This window comes from Callionymus lyra, chromosome 15, assembly GCF_982586985.1.
Source record: "Callionymus lyra chromosome 15, fCalLyr1.hap1.1, whole genome shotgun sequence".
NCBI lineage: Eukaryota > Metazoa > Chordata > Actinopteri > Syngnathiformes > Callionymidae > Callionymus > Callionymus lyra.
In genome coordinates this window covers 23141722-23164053 of record NC_141832.1, presented here as the reverse complement: position 1 = coordinate 23164053, position 22332 = coordinate 23141722, and the positions used below count along the sequence as shown (strand labels likewise).

General features: G+C 41.8%; 1 protein-coding gene and 1 long non-coding RNA gene across 3 annotated transcripts; both read left to right on the top strand.

Moving 5' to 3' along the window:
• Positions 1–1442: 1442 nt before the first annotated feature.
• On the top strand, positions 1443–10139 carry LOC148065414 (uncharacterized). The gene is made up of 4 exons (XR_015713400.1): positions 1443–1643; positions 3284–3331; positions 7072–7170; positions 10101–10139. It is a non-coding gene; the product is annotated as an uncharacterized LOC148065414 (long non-coding RNA).
• A 79-nt stretch (positions 10140–10218) lies between these two features.
• LOC148065413 (trinucleotide repeat-containing gene 6A protein-like) lies at positions 10219–22224 on the top strand. 2 transcript variants are annotated; one of them, XM_087809108.1, is made up of 24 exons: positions 10219–10353; positions 10835–10882; positions 11327–13276; positions 13369–13546; positions 13681–14150; positions 14224–14355; positions 14420–14578; positions 16140–16334; positions 16420–16583; positions 16658–16735; positions 16810–16977; positions 17614–17766; positions 17905–18021; positions 18241–18369; positions 18449–18538; positions 18620–18794; positions 18860–19003; positions 19157–19327; positions 19393–19533; positions 19612–19719; positions 19788–20006; positions 20074–20150; positions 20221–20360; positions 20869–22224. In XM_087809108.1, the coding sequence occupies exons 2-24, from the start codon at positions 10837–10839 to the stop codon at positions 21215–21217; spliced, it is 5553 nt and encodes a 1850-aa protein (XP_087665234.1). In that variant the 5' UTR covers positions 10219–10353; positions 10835–10836; the 3' UTR covers positions 21218–22224. The 2 variants fall into 2 exon arrangements, with proteins under 2 accessions (XP_087665234.1, XP_087665235.1); XM_087809109.1 differs by lacking the exon at positions 17614–17766.
• Positions 22225–22332: the final 108 nt, after the last annotated feature.

The following is a 22332-nucleotide window of genomic DNA, read 5'->3' as shown; positions in this document are numbered from 1 at the left end:
AGCATTAGCGATTTCCAGGCAAGAATTTCGAGAAATAAAAAGTGTCAGGACTTTTATACTATCTATGAATAGAATACTTAACCTTAAGCCACCTGGTCTGTAAAAGCGCTCTTCAAATATAAATTACTTACTTACTTACAACAAACAAACATCAAACTGGTGGTAATACCAGTTGGACTTGTCAGATATAATTTTTTAAAAGGCATTACCATTTAAAAAACAAGTCATTCACATGGACACAAGCCACTGGAGGATTACACTGCCACACCCAAATATATTGCCAGTTCCAGGAGGTTACTTTGGCCTGTTTACACTCGCTTGGATCTAATCGTATTGTCTTTGATACTGGTGAAACCAAATCATTACTTGGCAGGAAATGAACTTCACCTTTCACTCTCAGTCAATACGACTCTGAGATTAGTAATCTGCCTGCAAGGCACTACAAGTTTTAGCCATTGAGGCTAAGACAACAATAACAAACATACTTTTGATGTAGTTGATGGTGTAATCTTCTTTTTAGATTCAAAACGTCATTAATCGATTGCAGTAAATTCATTGGAAAACCATGACGACAAATTAAAAGGGATTTTAAGGAGTTTTGCCAAGCACAGTACTATCCAGATATATGTGGACTGGTTCAAGTGCCGAAATATCATACCCGGATTTAACTTGGATATTTTCTGGAAAATGCAACATGTTTCCTCCTCGCTGGACATCATTGGGTGCACATGGTTAATAATAAATTAGCTAAAAGTGAATGGATTATTTATGCTACTGTCTGGGCGCTGCCGCAGGTTTGGTAACAACACAAATAAAGGCTTCACCTGACAGAAAGTGCAAGTAAACTGAATTGACACACAGGAAATGAAGTGAAATAGGAAAGTTTAAAAAGCTAAACACCATGCTCAGATTAACTGTTACTTTTTCATAAATCTGTAACACGACAAAATGATGGTGGATCACAAGATTGTAATTTATTTTAGGAAAAAAAAGATGCTGAAAGTCAATAGTGCTGTTTGAGTGGTACAAAAGCATACAAATATGTTTACGTGTCGTATATATATATATCCAAGAAGCTGAGATAGGTTCCATGAAATCTGTGCTACAATATGAATAAACAATTTAATTGTTTTTGTTTGGTGCCATTGTATTTGACTCTAATAAGTAGGATTTCCGAATAAAACAACTCTGATATGTTTTCACCAAAACAAACCTTAGTTCAGTGTATTTATTGAAATATTTTGTTACTACTTTTTAAATGCAAGGTCATAAATGAGCTTCACAAGATTGCACTTTTATTTTTCTTTTCATTGTGTAGTTACTTGTGGTTATTTGGTTTCAATAAGTCAGAGGAAGTGGTGTTTGTTTCCTGCTCTGTGTAGCAGTACACACACACACACGGGGAGAGAGTGAGTGTGTGTGTGTTAGAGAGAGAGAGAGAGAGAGAGGGGGGGGGAGGAAAGAGAGAGAGAGAAGAGGACAGGCGAGCTCCAGCGGAAGGTTACAGCCAACAGCGAGTGAAGAAAATGGCGATCATGCAGGACGAATGCCTTCCCTCGTAGATGCTGCAAAACGCGTTGAATTTCTTTTAGCCTTACAGTCGGCTTTCTTTTCCACTCTGTTGCACTTTATACTTCAATGAGGTAAGGCGGATGTTCGAGTGTTTGTTTTGTGTGGGCAGCACCGGTCCAAACGGGACTGGTGTCGAGAAGTTCCAGCGACGCTGTTGTTTCCCTGCGACTAAGCTAACGCGTAGGAAGAGAAACCAATGTTTTTAGCCGCTCATTTTATTCTTTAGTAAAACTAACCACTTCAGTAGGTTAGTCTTGATGCGAAATAGCATTTTTGCATTATGTTTCAGTTTTATTGCCATTAATCGCTAACTAGTCGCTGGTTAACCTTAGCTCGGAAGCTTTGCATACGTTTTATTTTCGCTTAAACAAAACCCCAGAATTATATATGTACCTACTAATGCATTTATTTCGCTTACAATAGTGTTAATAGTTGTTGTTTTTTAATGTAACGATTCATCGGTTGAACTAGCTGCATTAGCTGCTAGCTGGCGTTAGCATGTATGCTAATTTAACGTCGCAGATTATTCGGCGGCCGTTAAAATCGATTTTTCGATATTTTTAATAGTTGCACGACGAAGCTAGCTTGCTTTTTCCAGCTGCACATTTGAATCGATGTACTATTTGTAGCCAAAAGTGCTAATCCGCAGATGTGCGCTTTAATGTCGTTTTCACCCCCCTCTGTTGGTTAAAACGTAGAGCTGCTCATTAGCTTAACGTCGGATCTTTACGATTCTCTTCAATAATTCCTGCTTTCTAGCACAATATCGAGCTTCCCAACAGCGATACGACTGAGCTTTTGCACTGTATCGCCGTGAACAATAAGCCCCGACAAGGTCATTGTTAGTACTAGTGGCGCTGAAGGAAAAAAAAAAAAAAAAAAACCTCGGGCTCAAGAGAAGCCATGTTGGTTAAGCTGCGAGCCAGAGAACAGCTGAGATAATGGCCGATCAGGACCCGAGCTGTAACTCTGACCTAAACACGACATCGAGTCTTGTCACTCTGTCTTTATCTGCCATTTCCAGACACACATTCACCTTGTAGGCCCCAGCACGGCAGGCCCATTACATGCCTTTTTATAATAAAGTGCAACCTGCTTTTCCACATAGTTGAAGTGCCTCTAGGGCTGAGCACTGACAAGTTTGTTTACCTTTCCCGTAGACTATTTACACCCATATATTAAACGGTGCATTGTTTTTAAAACAAAATTCTGATTTATTGTGATGTAGTGCTGTCATTTATTTCACCTTTTGTTGCTTAGTGACAGAGATTTTACTGACAAAATATTATGATTATTGTGTCATTTCAAATGGACTGTTTTCTTTTAACCAACTGGTTAATTAATTATTCATTAACTAACTTTTATTGATAGTTTTTCTCATGCAAAAATGGTCGATTTCAAGGCAAGCGGAACACGTTAATATACTTTTTTTTGCAAAACGTCAGAGAACCATTTGCTGTAGTCTTGCTATAGACTTTTTTTTTTTTTAATGTTGTTTCAACTGAACCTTATTCTACTGTTATGACGCAGGAAAGAAACAGAAGATTTTCACCAGGCTCATTTGAAGTGAATTTAGAGTACATAAATTATTAGGAGTTATACAGGAGCTGTTGTCTTGCCATGTTATTAAATACCATCTGTGGCTCGGATGATTTCATATTTCCAATAACTGGGATTAAAAACATTTGTGTTTCTGTGTTTTCTTCTAAAGATTGGGAATTGGAAGCTGTCGCCACCAAAGAAACAAGCATCTGAACAGGTCGGTGTTCTCGCTACCATCTTGTAATGATGCGTTTCTCCCCCTCTGTACCTCCCTGGTGTGTGTGGCGTGGTGCACCTAATGCTCGTGTGTGTAGCAGGGGGTTGCAGGACAGACAGCTGCTGCTTATGCAAGCACATGCAGTTCCGTTTCAATTGAATTTGAGGGCCTGGTTTGGTCTCGGCCAAATTGTGCTGAGTAAGCTTTGCCGTTTTAAAATCGCTAAATGAGAAGCCTGAGTCCTGATGTTTTGTGTTCGAAGAGGTGTTTGTGTAGTTCATTGTATCTATACAGTTGGCCTACATGCGGCCACACAATGGAGAGCCGTGGAGCCCAACAAGTCAACCCTTCCACCACAAGAGCATGAGTTGAACATTTAACACATTTTAGGACAACATTATCAACGTTCATATACTTTATCAATACATGGAAAAAAGGCTCATAAAATGGAGATTATTATTATTATTTTAAGTCTTTTGGAATTATTTTGTTTTGATCTTTTTGGTTATATTGTCGTAAACTGACAGTTTGATGTAATTAAAATAAGATGTAAAACTAGCTACTATGATTTATATACAAATTTGTTTTCTATGTCACTCATGTTTCATAGTTTCACTTTCGCTTTTTGTGAAGATGAATTTAATTCTTTGAATATGAGGTAGCTGATCCTCATTTTCCATCTCACAGCCCTGTGTACAACATGCTCATGTAAAAACAAAAAGCCTTTTTTTTTTTTTTTTTTGTTATTGACCTACACAAGTTGAGACTTGAAAGAAACGACACTAAGCAAAAATTCAAGTTATGCAGTGAAGTCAAAAAAATGTTGGGAGGCAAGTTAACGCCACATAACTATATTTTCATTGAATATTGTTTGGAAGTGTTGTTGAAGTTGAGATGTCGTCGGATAAAAATATTGTGCACCTCATATTACAACCTATTCCATTTCTTTTAGCTACAGTGACCTAAATTAAACTTTGCCTCCACAATTTCAGAAATGGATTCACAGCAGCGACCGGAAATATCAAGTCTTTTAAATCTTTTACACAAAGCTTCTGCTGCCACTTTTTCTTAGCTGTTAACACCTGGAATCTTCTGCTGTTCTGTATTGGTTGCAACAATGCCAGCATAATGAAGACGAATTTAACAGCTTTTGGAAACCATGTTCATGGTTTGAGCTTTTCACCACAGCAATAGAGCCGTCGCCATGTGGACCTGAAACGACCCAGACAGAGTGTTTGTCTAAATTTAAACTTCACACGTGAACATCAGAAGTTCACAGCAGCACACATTCATGCAGCATTCTGCGTAGGAACTACTGTGATATTTTGTTGATTCAAGAGTTTTTGCTGTCATTTCACACACTGGCAAAAAGTGAAGCTTGTTCCTGAGAGACGGTGATACAATGACATAAGGGACAAACATAAGCGATGATGATGGTGATGAAAGTAAGAGTACCTCTGTTCATCATGTTTGACAGCTGTGGGAAACAAGCTGTGTCTTCGTCTCGTCATGATGTGGATTTTGAGAAAATAAGTCCTGGTTTTAAAAACGAACAGCTGTACATAAGAGAAGTATCTCAAGCTCATTGTGACAATCAAAATGCAGCATGAATTCTTGAGGATCTACTGTAAAGAGTGCAAGGAAAAGTGGACATAATTATGGGCCTGATTTATTATCGTTTAAAAATGTTTTTCTTTAAATGTGAAATCACAGCAAACTGTAACATCTCATGGTGATGAACGCGGTTTCATCAGGTGAGCATTTGCTCACATCCACCTGTTTTTGCCATTTTTATTTTTACACATGGCAAAGAGCTTCTGGCATTTATCCACATGTAAGCGCAAACTAACGCAAATTAATATCAAATCAAGTGATGTTTCTCTGTTCATGTTTAACTACATATTTTTTATCAAGAAATGTCTATATTGAGGTCGTTTTATTTTTACAAATAGACTTGCAATGCCTGAGCTCTTAAAAAAACAATTCTTGGCTTGAAGAATACTCCTACTGGATTCTGACGGAGATGGGCCTATTGAAGCCCTCATGTCTCTAGTCTGCTGTGCCAAAAACACAAATATAGTTTATTTTGGAAGAATGTAGAACTATAGATTGTTTGTGGGTATCGTCACTCTTTTCCCCCCCAAGTCTGTTAAAAGGAAATGGCTGCAATATGTAGTTATTACTTATTAGCAAAGATACATTAGGCTATAGCTGGTTATATTTTTAATTGATGTTTCTTCTTCTGGCCTACACTTTTTTTTTTCCTCTGGCATAGTTTTGGGGACATTAGTGATATTTGGAAAATGTTGTTGCTCTGGTAGCAGGTAGACCAGTATACATTTCTGGGTGATGAACTTTTGTGTAAGTTTAGAAACGACCTCAATAGCTGAGATAACCAGGATAGGAATGTTTCTAAATTTAAAAATAAGTTGGTCAACAAATGCATCGTGTTTTCATCATGTATTGGAAAGATATCACATGGTTAAGAAAAGATTAGCAGCTATTGAATAAAGACCTTTTAAATGGGTAGTTGTTTTTTGTTTCATTTTTTTTTGGGGGGGGATTGTAATATTATCCTGATTTTATACATGAAGTAAATTAATAGTTTTATTGCTGCAGTCAGGATCCGCACCCGTTGAGGCTTAAACATTATCTCATTCATGATTATTTGGAACTGTGGCAATAAACCTGTTGCAAGCCTTTTTTTATGATTACACGTACATTGTTGTATTTTGTTGAGGAAATCAGTTGCTAGTCATTTCTTACATTTAAAATATCTATGTTCTTGCAACTGTACGAATCCTGCATAATGAGCTGTTGGAGTCACAGGCTAAATATGAGCAAAGGACTTTAAATTAAATTTAGATTTTTTTTTTTTTGTATGAAGGTTGCTTGAAAATGCAACTTTATGTCTGCCTGCTGTCTTTTGGTCTGATTTCTTTTATTTGGTTGCTCTGCTTTCACCGTCAGCTGTAGACGTCGGGGGATGGGCAGTCGGCCCATTCATTAACAGATGCTGTCTGTGGTGCATTTGTGTGGATGTGTGAATCCAGAACCATCTGCTGAAGTACTTGATGTTAAGGGCAATAGGATAGATCAAGAAGCAAGGCTGCCGGTGACTCTAGGTGAAAGGAAGAAGTCACTTATTGTTGGACAAATTGTATGTAAATGAATGCTATGTAACGTGTTACGATTATCTTATAACAAGCTTTTATATTTGGGAATATATGCGGGAACCATTTTCATGGTGCAACATTTTAATTGTATTTTAATGCAACTAAAATAATAGGTTTAGATACTAAATTGCAAAATTCTAATATTTTATGCGTTTCTCAAAGAAGGATTTCATGGTGCAGTACTAGAGCAAGTTTTCTCAGCATTTCTATAAGTCTGTCTGTTTATATCTCGGGTAAATGCTATGCTGTAATCCCATTAACGGATTAGACTGCAGCCTGGGGCTTTCTCCTGCAGGCTAAAGGGCTCGCCCACAGGGATATACACGACTACCTGACTATGAACCTGTGTACATGAAATGTTCTCTCTGAAGACAGGGGGATGATTTGTTGACATATTATAGCACCTGATAATTGTGTAAAAGAAAACTACTTGCACCTGTGTCCGAGGGTAGAGGTCATATTAACCGTAAGAAAATGTATGTTACAGTTGTTATGATAAATAATGTAGAACCTTTTTTTGTCTTTAATTATCGACGCAAACGTTTATTTGAATGTTGTCCTCAGGGAACTCACCCACAGAGGGACTTGCAGTGGATGGAAGAGAGGGAGAGACAGACTGTGTGACAAGGAAGGAGGATAAGAAGATAAAAGTCAGGACAAGAGGTAAGCAACTGTGAGAAATCAGTTTTGCTCAGAAAAACAATCTTCACGATAACATTACTCGTTTGGGTGTTTAGGAATTACATGGTACCGTACATTAGCCTCATGTGTACTTCCTTGGGTTCAACTTGTAATGTCCATTTCCCCTGTTTTTTCTTTTTTGAAAAAACCTAAAAGGTCTTGGAATTCAAGATTTTTATAAAATCAAAATACACACACCTGATGGCAACATCAATTGGAATGGTATTTGAAAACTATTTTGATCATGATGTCTAGACAGAAAATCAATATTTAAGTTGTTTGCTGCAAAGATTAATGATTTATTTTCACTAACATTACTAGATAAACTCGATGCCTATCATCGATCCACCTAAAATGCAAATGTGTGGTTGACAATTACCCCAAATTGTCTCATCTATTCCATCCACATTTGTCTAATAAGAATCAAGCCTTTAAAACACTCACTTGAATTAATCTAGTTAATAAGTATTTCCAAATGAGATGTTGGCTAGGAGGTTTATCCAAAAGACGAGGTTTGTTGTTTTTGTATTGTTTTTAAGACTGCAGGAGTTCTTCTAACAGAGCGCTCGTAGTGTGCACAGTGTGCCCACACGCGGCCCCCATCATTCCCGCCAGAAGCATGTTCATTCGCTACTTGCGGTACTAAAAAAGCTGGTATCATTGTATTTTTTGTGTGCTGGTATCGAATTGGTACCGAAGTATCTGTTCTTGTGACAACCAGGGTTGTGTATTGGTAAGAATCTGACGATACATGTATATACGATATATATATTGCGATTCTGTAGGACCAACGATATATCATACACTTTTTCTCAAACAAGCTGGAGCAATATCCAGTATCTGTCAGTGTTACATTTTTTTTACTTTCAACTTTGTTATAAAGCCAAAATGAGTCGAAACGTCAGCTTTTAAATCTGAGGTTAAATATACTGTATATCGTTATATCAATATTTTCTTATACCACAGTGATTTCCCTAGTATATTCCATATTTTTTATTGCTCGTTTGTACAATTCAGTGGTCCCAAAATTCTGCGAAATAATCATCTTTTATTTTTTACAATTATTCTACATGCCAAATCCTAGACAGATGATCATCCTAGTTAAAATGAAGAAAATCCAGAAAGCGAGACGCCTGTTACGACGTCAAATATGTTTCTCCGTTAGCCAATCAGGACGCTGAACACAACGCGGGTACACAGTAAAAAAAAAAAAAAGCAAGCAAAATTACACAAAAAAAAAACTACGAAAACGGTGAGGCCGCTATAGGTGAATCCTGTTATACTTTATTTACCACTGTACTTGTAATAATCATTTAGAAATTCACTTTAAGATTGATGCAGCCATTTGGAAGTCGAGCATTGCACTGGATACATGTTGGAAGTTGCAGCCACATTCCTCTTGCATCAACCTCTGTGACAGGTTTAACTCCCTTTTCCTTTTTTCCCAGCTTTAAACTCTTTGTCTTGTTCCCCTGCCTCATGCATCGCGTCTTTTAATATTGCCTCAGTGGTAGTTCACGTTTTCATCCCGACAAGCTCTCTTTAGATGGTGTGAATGTTGTCACCAACCCCCCTCTCCTCGACTGTCGGTCTCTTCATGTAAGACGATATCAGATGTCGAGAGGCAGCCAACTCCAGGGGCCTTTATGAAAGCAATTCTTAGATTGAAGCAGAAGTGAACAGACTGTCCTCTGTTCACTAACTGCATATACCATCATGCAACTGAATATCTGTCCGTTTTTGTTTTTTTCCCTGTTGCTCCTTCAGTGTTGACAGAATGTTGTTATTGCTCACAAGATGAATTGGAAGATGTGATTGTATGTCCACAAGCAAATATCGCTTTTTCCCAATGTTAATTTGTTAGACATTTCCTGATGTCGTCTCTTTTGATTGGTCCCTGTGGGCATCTAAGCAGCTTCAGACAGGTTTTATGTTTAGACTTTGGCAGTATGCCCGGGTGGAGCCAGCGAGGGGAGTGTTACCAAAGGTGGAGTTTGACCTCGGAACCTGTGTCCACAGGCAGCATTCTTTTGTAGAAGTAGTAGAAGCAGCAGTAAATAAAGTGTCTTAATTTTCTAATGCCCAATAGTTGATTCTAAACAGAACTGATGCAGTGAGTTAAAACGTATAGCTGTGGACAATTGGAGTAAATTAACCTGGTACCAGTCCCCTAGAAGTGTTTCAAATGTAGGCTTATTTTTTTTTATTATTGCCCTTTAAACATTTTTGATCACTTAAATGTGATCTACTATGGTAGAAATGTATAGCAAAATGCTTTTCGAAATTCTTAACTGGCTGTAAACACGCATTGAATATATGCTTTTGGTAAGCGCATATTACCTATACACAAGTTTGTATATCTTATCGTGTTTGCTGGTGAACAAAGTGGTTGCTATTTGAACTGGAGTCTTATAAATAGACCTGTGTACTGCAGCAGCAGGCAGAGCGTTAACAGAGTCGGTAACCTGTACAATCAAAAGGTCAGGACACACACATGCGCTCTTGCTGTCAAAAGCACCAGTCCACTTTTACTGAAGAGTTTTTGACATTCAGCTTATTGATCCCTCTTCTGTCACCTCCTTTTAAACACATTCGTAGGAGGTCCATACGAGAGTGAGGTGATACAAGTGAACAAAGGTGACCAGATTAAGGTTTCACTACTATGTCCTTAAAGTGTTGTTTATCGGTGTTGTTCGTTCAAGCCCCCTAACCTAGAGTGTAGCTAACTCATTAAACTTGGACCATTTCAAATACATTTCACATGTATTACAAAATACATGTATATGTTTTACTCTTATTTGGTCAGATATAAACAGTATCATTGATGAATCCAAAAAATCATAAAATAAAATATTTTTTAATGATTCATACATTTTGTTGTGTTGACTTTTTTTTCTTCTGTGTTCCCAAAGCAAAAAAGGTCCCGACTGAGGCGGTATTTTACACCACTTGCACATACAGAGTAATTCAGTGTTCTACAAGTGCTCAGCAATGCAAAGGGGACCCGATCAGCCTGCTTGCACTGAAAAACCCGGCCGCTATACCCCAATCCCCTGAGGCAGTGCCCTCCAAACTTTCCATCCCTGGTCACTTGTTCTCCACTCAAACCAAGGAGGCTACCTTGCCGAGCTAAGGTCTGCAGCTGTGTGCTGCGAGTACATCGAGGTAATGATTCCTTCCTTTTCTTTACACTTGTTTTTCCAACACTTCTTAAACAATTCAGGTTAACCGAGCTAAGTCTATGAAGTTAGATCTTAATCTATCAATGTTCTTTTACATTCTTAATTTTCCTGTGGACTGAAAAAGTCACACCTGTGTCTGTGTTTTGGCTCAGGCAAGTCCTATCTTGGGCTTCATTTCCAAATATTTGCCTTGAAGTTCTTTGTATAATTTTAGAGAGAGTTTATAGTACAAAATACTTGTTTTTTTTTAATAATTTTGTCCATAAAAAACAAAGTATCAGTGTGTCCATGAGCATGAAGAAAGTGATCTCCTCTAACTTGCAAGATTCTCCTCCGCCTTATCATTTTTTACATACTTTTTTTTTTCTTGACTCACACCTGACTGAACCTCTTTTTTGCTACTGCTCCACATCTATTTCTCTTCTTTGACTTTGTTTGACAACCTTTCCTATCTGTATTTCCAGGCATGGCTCCCATTCGGGATTCCGTCAGCCACTCCCCTAATCAAACAGGTGACTACACACTGCTGCTTCATTTTCACATTTCTCTGCATTTCCTTCTTCCCTCTCATGCGTTTGCTCTTGGCAGTATTGACCGATAGTACCCTGAGTGTTCTTGAAATGTAGTAGTTTTATTAAATGGTAAATATTTTAAATGTGAATCATTATTTTTCCTTGAGCAATACCATGCCTTTGTGTTGCTAAGGAAGCAGATTGACATGCCTTCCTTAACTAAGCGTAATGCTAGACTTAAATCCTAAATATTTTAACCATCTAAATTTTCAACTTGGTCAACACAACATCTTCAGCATCAGGTTTACGTTTAGATTCTACCTTATCTTCATCTCTGAATGACAACTAATTTTAGATGTTTGAAATCTCTGGCTAAGCCACAAGAATATAATTAAGAATGTTTAAAAAGTTGATTTTTATTTTTGTTTTCTATGCTCCTTCAAGGTCTGGAGCACCCTGTCTTGGACTCCCAGTATGATCCGTCTCCTTGGTCCTCTGGTTCACCCTGCAGCAATGATGGCACCAGCAGCTGGGGAAAGGTTTTAGTTGATGGAAACCCAGACAAACCTAACAACTCTCCAAATAATTCCTCTGCCTGGCCACCTTCTTCATCTTCATTCTCCTGCTCATCCTCCTCTTCCTCCTCGGGTTGTGGGTCAGGATCAGACCCAGAGTTGGCATCAGAATGCATGGATGCAGACTCTAGCTCCTCCGTTGGCTCAGAGAAAAACCTTTCTGCAACAACAGTTATGATAATGTCAGCGAATGCTTCTCCCTCTGTGTCTTCTGTGACATCCTCTCCATCCTCCTCTTTAATGACACCCGCTATGATGGTTGGCGTCACAGTGAACGGAGAGGGAAATGGAAACGGTCACCAAGTCGGTGGCGGAGGAATCGGAAATAATGGAAACATCACTGGACCCTCATCATTCTCCATGACTGGGTCCAGCTGTATTGGCAGCAATAACCTGGCTAACCACAACAACAAGCTTGTTAATAACAGTGGTGTATGGGGCAACCAGTCAGGTGGCAATATGGTCACAGCGAATGGAAGCAACCCATGCATCAATGGAGGGTTAAACCCAAACACTTTAAATCCAAATACCAACCATGGTGCCTGGCCGCAGAATTCAACCTCAAACTCTGTGCCCCAGGGCCAACGGCCTTCACAGGCTCCGGGGATGAGTTCGAAAATGGCTGTTGCACATTCACAAAGTCCCATGCTGGGTTGGAGTGACATGGCAGGTCCAGAGATGGAGGACACTGAAATGAATAATGGTACACCATGCAAAGTGTTAGGAAGCAACAACAATGGAAACAGTGGCCTACAGCCTGCAAAGCTTAACACTGAAATCAATGGACCAAATAACACTATGTTGATGAATACTACTACTACTAACGCCACAATAACCTCTACTCCAACAAACTCTACCGCCTCACCCCAACTAGGTGAGAACTGTCCTTGGGGCTCCATTGGAGGCGGAAATAGCGGTGTAATGCCCGATGGACTCATGTCATCAGCCCTACAGCACTCCCAAGGAGAGCCAGCCGCCCCTGGGGTCTTTGGTACACCATGGGGTGGTGGCCCCCCAAATGCAGACACTGTGAAATCCCAAAACCCTACCTTAATGAGGACTGGGAATTCCCAAGTCTCTGCCGCCACTGCTGCTTTTAAGAGTAATAATAACCACAATAACACTGGGCCTCTGCGCTGGGACCAGGGTCCAGCAAGCTCACCCCAGAGCAACATGACCTGGGGTGTCTCTTCAAATCAAATACCAGGCCCTGCCGGACAAACGTCCGCAAACCAAACTCCAATTGGAATACCTCGCCCGTGGGGTAGCAGCGCATCATCTACTTCCTCATCATCCTCCTCCACGTCAAACAAGATGTCAAATGGAGAATGGGGTTCAACCTCTCATGCTAACAACCCTCCAGAGGCTGGAAGTCTTAAAGGAGGCCCTGCCAGCAATGGCTGGAAAAGTCTGGAGGATGATGCTATGGGTATGGGAGCTAATTCTGTTGGAAATGGAAGCCATGGTATTGGTGTGTCTAGTGGCTGGGGCTGCTCTGGAGGGAGTGAGGGAAGCGGTGAGAGCTCTGGGGGCCGATCCAGCTCTGAAAGGGATGGCAGTCAGACAAAAGGGGGAAACCGCAGAAAACCCAGCAACACTACAACTGTAGTTGCAGCTTTGAGTCGGGCTGATGTAGACCCCAGGGTTCTGTGCAACACTGGCTGGGGACAGACACCTGTACGACAAAACACCACCTGGGATGTCAACCCTTCTGTAAACAACCGCCAGTTCCCTCCCAGAGGAGAAGAAAGAAAGCCCAGCAGTGGAGGCTCCAACTGGAGCTCGGCAACACCAGCTGCTGCCTCCCAGGCCTCTGGAGGTACATGCATGTTGTTTACTTTCAGTCTTATGTTAGATTTTGAAGAAATGAGACCATTTGGGCAGTGTTTATAACCTCTACACTGGTTTCAGGTTGGGGTGGAGGTCCTAGTAACTCTAGCGCAGATGCTGGAGGTCAAGGCTGGGGAGATCAGAGGTCCTCTTCTGGATGGGATAACAAAGGCCCAAGTGGAGGCAGAAACTGGGATGATGGACCCAGCCAAAAGGGAAACAACAGTAACACATGGAGCAATCCCAATAAAGATGATGGGTAATTATTATGCTTTAGTACTTGTATTTTGTTTTAATTTTTAGATGACCCTGGTGGTCAAAAGACTTGCCTTTGTCTATTTGCCAACACCAAAAAATATTCATATTATTAATTCATAAACTTTTCACTTTTAGATCATCCAACACTTGGACTAATGCACCGAAACCACAGCATGGTTGGAGTTCGGCTAGTGGAACTGAAAGCTGGGGCCCTGACAATACCAGAGCTGGCCCAAACAACCACTGGAGTGAGCCCCAGAAAGGTGCAGGCTCAGCTGGATGGGACAGCGACAGTGACAGATCTGGCTCTGGATGTTGGAGCGAACCTGGTCGAACAAACGCCACCACTGGCAACACCTGGGCAGGGAGCGGAGGATCAAATACTTCAGACCAGAGCACTCCCAATCCAGGTCCCAACTGGAATGACTCGATGCCAAAACCGAACCCGCAAAACAAGGGTCAAGGCTGGGGGGAGCAGATCAATAACAGCAATGGCATGCAAAACTGGGGAGAGCCCAATTCTAAGCCCCGTACCAATGCGGAGTGGGGCAAAGGACCTGACACTAGCATGTCTAGAAACAACCAAGCAAACAACAAGCCCACTGGTAGGTCTTGCTTAACCTTAGATGTCGCCACTTTAAATTTGTTTTATTCAAAACTTTAAATCTTCTGCTGCAGGGTGGCTAGGTGGGCCAATTCCAACCGTTGGTCAGAAGGAGGAAATGTCAACCGGCTGGGAGGAACCTTCTCCTGAGTCCATCCGTAGAAGAATGGAAATTGATGATGGAACTGCAGCTTGGGGAGAGCCTGGTGAGTCCAGTGAATCTACTGCTGAGATTCAGTGCATATTCATGACTTTGAAATGTTTCTTCAGGTAAAACTGGCGTGAATTCAGTCAACATGTGGAACAAGTCTGGCCCCGCCGACCAGGAAGCCATGGGCCCACCTCCTCAGCACTCTCATCCAGCACATGGTTCAATGCCACCGCCCCAGCAGATGCAGCCATCTCACCACGAAAAAGGCAATAGTTCAGGTAGGCTGAGAAATTGTGGGGAGATTATGTGGGGGATGATAATGTCCTTCAATCATAGAACTACACATCTTCCTAGCTGTACATTAAGAGGACAAACGGTAGTCTTAAAAGTACTAGGAAGGAAATGCATGTAATGGTAATATGGGCCACTTTTGAAAACGTATCAATAAAATATTGAATGTGAATGATCACCTTGCATAAAAAATATTTATTTGTACTGATTACTGTACAAATGTATAACGACAAAAAAAGTAGACTGTGATAAACCCTTTTTTTTGTTTTTTGTCTGAAATAATAACTGGAAAAAAAACTCTTGAATCAAGCCATCAAATAAGACCAGCCGCGGCCACTTCCCTGTGATGTCGTCAGTGTTCAAGGCTTTTTAAAAGCTGGTTGAGTCATCCTTTCAGAATGCTAGCAGCCTCCTTTTTCCGTCTCTCATTCGGCTCTTTTTTTTCCACTCGCCGACAAACTCCTCTTACTGAGGAATTCGGAACTGCCAGGAGGGTCTGTATTTGAGTAACTGTATGCGAGTTCATCTGGTGACAGGATTATAGCGAAGATTTGAAATCTAGAGAAAGACAAACTGAATTGAATCAAGCGGCTCTGCTGATGGGGGGCGGGGAGGGGGATTGGGGGGAATCTGGGGTTATTCAGGGTTTCTGTCTAATGAGTTTACTGGGGCAGCTAAGTGGTTGACGAATGTCAAACTGGAATGGGTCAGTGCGGAAAAAATAAGATGAATACTGCTTTAGACTTTTAAACTAACATCACACCAGCTTTATCAGATTGTCCAAAGAAAAACTGTATCCCTTTTAAAAGCAAAAATCTATCCTGCTGAGAAACTGATTATGTGTCTGACTTGGTTCGTTATGCTGCTTTTGCAAGAGTCTTTGTGTTTGTATGCATTTATACTTTCAAATGTGTGACACTGGAGCTGGAGGCCACCCTGTGATCTATTCTATTTTTACTAAGAGGTATCTCTGGCATCTCCCCACCTCCTCCTGTGGATGCAGAGGGGGAGCAGGTCTGGGTGGCCAGCTGTAATATAAGCTGTGTACTCTCTGATAAACACTCCAATGACTACAGTTTGATCTCACATCTTCAAGTGTAGCAACCTTCCGAAAGTACACAACATAAATTGCATAAGCTTGTTTATGCCGGTTTCTCCCAAGGTGGAAGAAGTAGAGTCTACTTCCTAAACTTGCTAAGACAAGCTCATGTTACATCTATGTACTTTCAGTACCAAAATAGATTTGCAGTCAAAATCCAGTAGCTCATTTCATTTGAGCTACTGGATTTATTTTCCAATAGGAGACTTAATACACGTATTGTAAATCCATTGAAATGACCGTTGAACTAGAATGTCTTCACATTTATAAACGGCAGAGATCGGAGAAGGATTCAGTGTGGGCACCAGCCATTTCTTGTTTAATCTAGGTTTGAAAACAGAGGCTCCCTTGTCCAGAGTGAACACACTCAAATTGAGTCGCTGCTTCGTATTGGCTTCAACAGGTCCAAGTCTAGCAGTAAAGTGAAATCGGCTTATGTTGTTCTCCAGGCTGGTGTGACCCTTACCCTCCAAAGAAGGAGTCTTCTACATGGGGCGAGCCGACCAACACTGCTCCAGCCGTCTCTGTGGACAATGGGACATCTTCTTGGGGAAAGCCTGTAGAAAGCAACACTGGCTGGAACGAGCCCAGTAGGGAAAACCGAAATGGCTCTGGCTCAGGATGGAATAGCCAGCACAAGTCGGGTAAGAAAATAATAATAAATGCCTAAAATACTATTCTATTTTTATATATTTACATTAATTTTTTCTTTCATGTCAATGACTCCAGGTGTCAGTAAACCCATGGAGACGTGGGGAAACGAGGATGGTTCCATGAGTAATAACTGGAACCAGGAGGAGGAGATTGAAATTGGCATGTGGAGTAACAACCAACAGGAAAGCAGGTCCCATGACCAAAACACATGGAATTACAAAAACAGAGCTTCCAACAAGGTTTGAAAGCCACTTATTCTTAAAGTAGCGTTTAAAAACTGTCAGTCTGTGACACGATTTCATTTTTCATTTAGATGAACAAACCTGTTAACAAACAGGACGAGCACTGGATGAAACCCTTCGTTAACCAATTCAACAACATGAACTTCTCTGTGAGTTTTGCTCTAAGACTTTTAGCTTTGTAAATGTTTAATTTCCATACGAGTTTATTTTGTTTATCCAACAGCGTGACTCCCCTGATGACCACATAAAGTCAGGACCAGGGATGATGCAAGACAAGAGAATGGATGTTGGCAGTTTTGGAGACTATAACGGAATGATGGGGAAGAACCCTGTGTCTCGACACCAGCTCCCCAAAGAGCCTGTCATGGATCGCAGCTCTTACTACGACAAGGTACGTTTGTTATTTGATGTTTTTGTAAATAATATGTCGCTTCTGGAGAAACTCCTAACTACTCAAATGTTAAACACAAACGTTTATACATTTTCTTTGGAACAAGTGCGTGTTCATAAAACATTTATTTGCTCAGCCCTCTATCGCCCCTCTGTGGCTGTGTCATACAACTGCAATATACAAAGACGTTCTTTTCAACCTTAAAAATATAAAGCGTGTGCTAACCCATAAACTTTTCTTTCGAAATATCTGACTATTAAATGAGAAATCCTAGAAAAAGATGCCAGGATCATCCAGTCAGAGTCCTGTGGTGCACAGTCTGCAGAGTCTTGCTTTATATTTTTTCTTAATTGCACTAATGCCATCGAACAGACACAATATGAGTAAAAAGCAATAAGTGGTGCTATTAGCCTTCTGCCATTATAAAGCTGCTGCTTATTTGGTTTTGCTGCTTCTCTTGCGGCTGTTACTTTCAGTGTTTTGTTTTATCCTCTTTTCTCTGTGTGTCTTGCTTACTCTGCAAAGATTAACAGTTTTCTTCCTTTTCTCCTCGCCTGTCTGTCCTTGTCTGGCTGCTGCTGTGCTTCCTCCTGTGTTTGCTGTCCATCTGCTGTGCGCCCGGCCTTGCTTCTCCAGCTGTCTGTCTCTCCCTCTTTTGATAATCCAGCTTCTGATGAGCTCTCATCCAATCAAAGCATGAGCTTTTCCCCTTCCAATTCCACTCAGCCTAGCATTTGTCTTGATTCCGGGCCATCTCTGGCCCACGCTAGTCCCGGGGCTGCTCGCCAGGTGAGTCTAGGAGGAGCTGAACTTTTAAAAAGAGATACACACCATTAGCTGGCTTGGTTAATATTTCTTTATATGGTCAAATCAGTAGAATGTAGTAGAAATGTTAATGAAACATTTGTTTTTATCTTTTCTATTCAGAATGTAAACCCAATGTTGGGTGGCAGCAGCGTAGCACAGGGCAGAGGCCCACAATCGCAGGTCCCCTCTCAACCCAACTTTCGCAACCAAGTGCCTCCACCCATCCTGCCCTCTCAGGTTTGAGGACCATCTCTATCGAATGTCATAGTCTATGCATGAGTGAACCTTGTCATTATTTTCTACATTTGAAATGATTATAAAACAGAACCAAAAGTCTTATCCACTGTGGTTTAGTTTTCATATTTTCACTGTTAAACTGTTCTAAAAACTACTTCTGTGTGCTCGCTCTGGTTCAAAGTCTGTGCATCTAAAAACCTACCAATGTTGTTGTTTCAGGTCCCTCCCTCCCTGCTGAAGTATGTTGGAGGTAACGGAGGCCTGAATCCCTTGTTTGGACCCCAGCAAGTGGCCGTGCTCAACCAACTCTCTCAACTGTCACAGCTCAACCAGTTCAACCAGCTACAGGTTTGGGAACATTGACATGCTAAAAGTGCACGCACTGGAATTTTCACAGCTCTGAATTCATTTTTGATCTACCTTGCAGCGTTTGCTTATCCAGCAGCAGCAGCAACAGCAGCAGCAGCAGAAGGCACAAAGCCAGAGAGCCATGCCGATTGGGCGACAGTCCGAACAGGTAGGTGGTTACATGGCCAATATCATCTCGATCCTAATATTCCTAAAAGGCACCAAGTTGACTTTGATTCCTGATTTCCAGACTCGACCCATTGGCTCTTCTCCTTCAATGATGCCGCCACCACGTCACCTGGATCCTTCCCTGCTGAAACAGGCTCCACCAATCAAGCCGTACCTGGATAACTTCTTATCCCAAAACACACAAGACGTGCAGAAAGATGTGGCAAATCTGGGATCCTTCAGCAATTTCCCTTTAAGTAAGTGGCACGTCCATGAGCTGCGAGTGTCAATGCCAAGCGTTCTTATGCTCTCCTCTGTCCAGGCTTGAACTCGAACCTGAATGTATCCTTGGACATGGGCGTTTGTGGTGGCTCTGGTGGTGGAGCTGTGGGCTACAAAGAACCTTCCCAGTCCAGAATGAAGAAACTTTGGGCTACTGAGCCCATCGAGCAGAACAGCAAACCTGGTGAGGGATGGTTGTCTTCACCAGTACAAACTGGCTTTTCTGCCACCATTATATTTTGAAAGAAGAGTTGAAATTGAATGCATGATTCTCTGGAGAAGTTTTAACTGCTGCTGCCTATCAAAGTCTGGCTGGTAACACCGTTGTATCTCACAGGTGCTATGTCGTCTGGGCTGCGTATGGAGGACTCTCCCTTCTACGAATTCCTGTCTCCTGGCCCATCTCCCATGAGTCCTCCTGGCCAATCATTGGGCTCGGTGGGTGATGGCTGGCCACCCCGTGCCAACTCTCCCCCACCTCATGGAAACACTGTCACTTGGCCCCTCGGTACGTCCGCTTTAGCTTCAAACTGTGTGATCTTTGTCAGGCTCAAACTCTGTGTCTTGCTTCAGAGTTCCGACCAGGGGAACCTTGGAAAGGTTACCCCAACATTGACCCTGAGACTGACCCGTACGTGACCCCCGGTAGTGTCATCAATAACCTCTCCATCAACACCGTCCGTGACACAGACCACCTCAGGGACAGAAACAACGGTAGGACATCAGTGGTCCAAAATGAACTTAAAAAACAAATGACCCATTCACACCATCACCTTGCTTCTCTGCTCTCAGGGCCATCCTCATCACTGAACACCACGATGCCTTCTAACAGTGCCTGGTCATCCATTCGTGCCTCCAGCCACAGCGGTTCCCTCACCAGTACAGCACAAAGCACTTCAGGTGGGATTTCTCCGGCAACCCTCTTCAATTCTTCTACTAACGTATTATAGTGTCTTCTGTCTTTGCAGCCAGACCCAGTGAGTCCAAGTGGTCTCCCGGTGGCACTTCTGTGTCTAACTCTTCCCTTGCCCATGAGCTGTGGAAGGTCCCCCTGCCTCCCAAGTCAGCCCCTGCTAGACCACCACCTGGCCTAACCAGCCAGAAAACGAGCTCCGCCTCCTCAGGGTGGGATGGTTCTGCTCTTAGACTGGGAGGGTGGGGCCCCACCGAGTCCAGATACACACCTGGTATGCAAAACCCTTTCCTGTCCTTTTGGTTTTTTCTAAGAGGAGATAATAATGTCTGTTTTTTTAGGTTCCAGTTGGAGTGACAACAGCAGCAGCTGCTCAGGGAGAACCCAATGGCTTGTTCTAAAGAATCTTACCCCTCAGGTAACAATGTGCCAAAGGTTGCCCGTTGTTTGAAGTCATTCAGTACTTAAAAGCCCTTCTCTGCTCTCAGATTGACGGCTCCACCTTGAGGACGCTGTGCATGCAGCACGGCCCTCTGATCACATTCCACCTTAACCTGCCACATGGCAATGCCGCGGTTTGCTACAACTCCAAGGATGAGGCTGTTAAAGCCCAGAAGAGCCTGCACATGTAAGTTCTCCAACACCTTCTGACATAAAACAATATCAGCAAAGTAGTAAACATTATATATTTTGCATGTTTAATTTGAACAAAACTTGTCTAACATAAATCAAAACTTGCAAACTCAACATTGCATATGAGGTGCCATCTCTCGCTCTCTCTACAACCCCCTTGGTAAAAGTGACCTGAATAGGCTTTGTCACCCAACCAACCAATCACAGCATCAGGCGTAGAATTTAAATGCAGTGTTGTAGCGACCATTCTGCAGTCACTAAATGCAGCAGTGGCATCATGGAGAACCTTTCTAGTTGGCACTGTAGTAATATTTAGGATTAGTTAGTTGGCTGAAAGATATTATAATATTGTTTTTACTCAACTGTGTTTTGACACTATAGTGTTCTATAGAAGTGCATTATTTAAAGTGACCAAAATGTACATTCAACTAATGGCTGCATCACATGCAGTCACACATCGACTGAGTTTGTCAGATGCAACATTAAATCAAATCTCTTCCCAGGTGTGTTTTGGGGAACACTACTATTCTGGCCGAGTTTGCCAGCGAGGAGGAAATCAACCGTTTCTTTGCACAAGGGTGGTCTCTGGCCACGCCCTCCTCTGGCTGGCAGGCCGTTGGCTCCTCTCAAAGCAGGATGGATCAGTCGCAGCCCTTTCCTAGTCGTGCTCCTGAACCAAACCAGTGGAACAGCAGAGACCTGCATAGCTCCTCCCTGTGGGGGGGAGGCAACTATTCCAGTAGCCTCTGGGGGAGCTCCAGTGGCACCGAGGCAGGGAGGCTCAGCAGCCCTTCTCCAATCAGCTCCTTCCTCCCGGTGGATCACCTGACTGGTGCTGGAGACTCCATGTGAGCTGGTGGGCCACGCTGGTGGAAAGGGTCAGTAGAGAATTATCAATAATCAGCAGAAGGAAAAAAAATGGCACTAGTTGGACTCTTTCTCACTTACAAGTTATTCAACAAAACCGGGGTCACCCCTGTGGAAAACAAGTTACGTTTCTCTCTCTGCACATGTGTCCACTTTGTTTTAGCCCAAAAACATATCAGTCGAAATACTTGAATCATGCAGGCCAATTCTATAATGTGAACGGATGGATATTTGCTTCCAGGTAGTGCTCTTTCAGACCGAAAAAAAAACTTCAATCGAGCTCATTATTATTATTATTATTAATATTATATATTTTGTTTCATTCTTCATGTTTATTTGAATTCCGATTCTATTTTTTTTTCTTTTTTTGTTTGTTTGCTGACAATGTTGGAGTATGAGCTTTTTTAACTTTGCACTGAATGTGTTTTTTTCTCAGTATATATATATATAATCTGCAATATAGAGGGAGCAGCCAGTTTTTCCAGTGTAGCTGTTTACTCATTGAGGTCCTTACCGTGTGTGTGTGTGTGTGTGCGAGCGAGCGCGTGTGTGTGTGTGTGTGTGTGTGTGTATGTGAGCTGCGTGTGCTCCTCTCTGCCTTGGCACGCCTACCTTACTGCGTTGTCGTGGAGTTCAAGATCAACAGATAGTGAAAATAGACGCTGACATTGTGAGGAGAGAATATCTAGTGGTAGTAAAAGTGACATTTTAAAAAGTATTGCACCAATTTTTGTTTTTAAACTAAAGAACGTTGAGCTCTGCAGTGCAAAGGACTGTAGCCGCAGCTGGGACTAGCGAGCCCCGCCTTCCCTATTGTAGGGTGCGGGGCCTTTCTAGCAAGCCCTCCTTTACTCCCCCTAGCGGGCGAAGGAGGGAACAGCACTTTCAGAATAGGCTTTCAATGTTTTGGAGGTGCCACACTGCAACCTCTTGTTTACAAGACTTCGGAGGCGAAATGTGTGTTCATGCTTCATTTTAAAGAGATGACAAAACTGAAAATTAAAAAAAAAAAAAAAAAATGCATAAAGACAAGAAAAAAAATATAAAATCTATTGAAAAACTGAAAAAAAATATCAAACTTATCAAGGATGAAGATGATG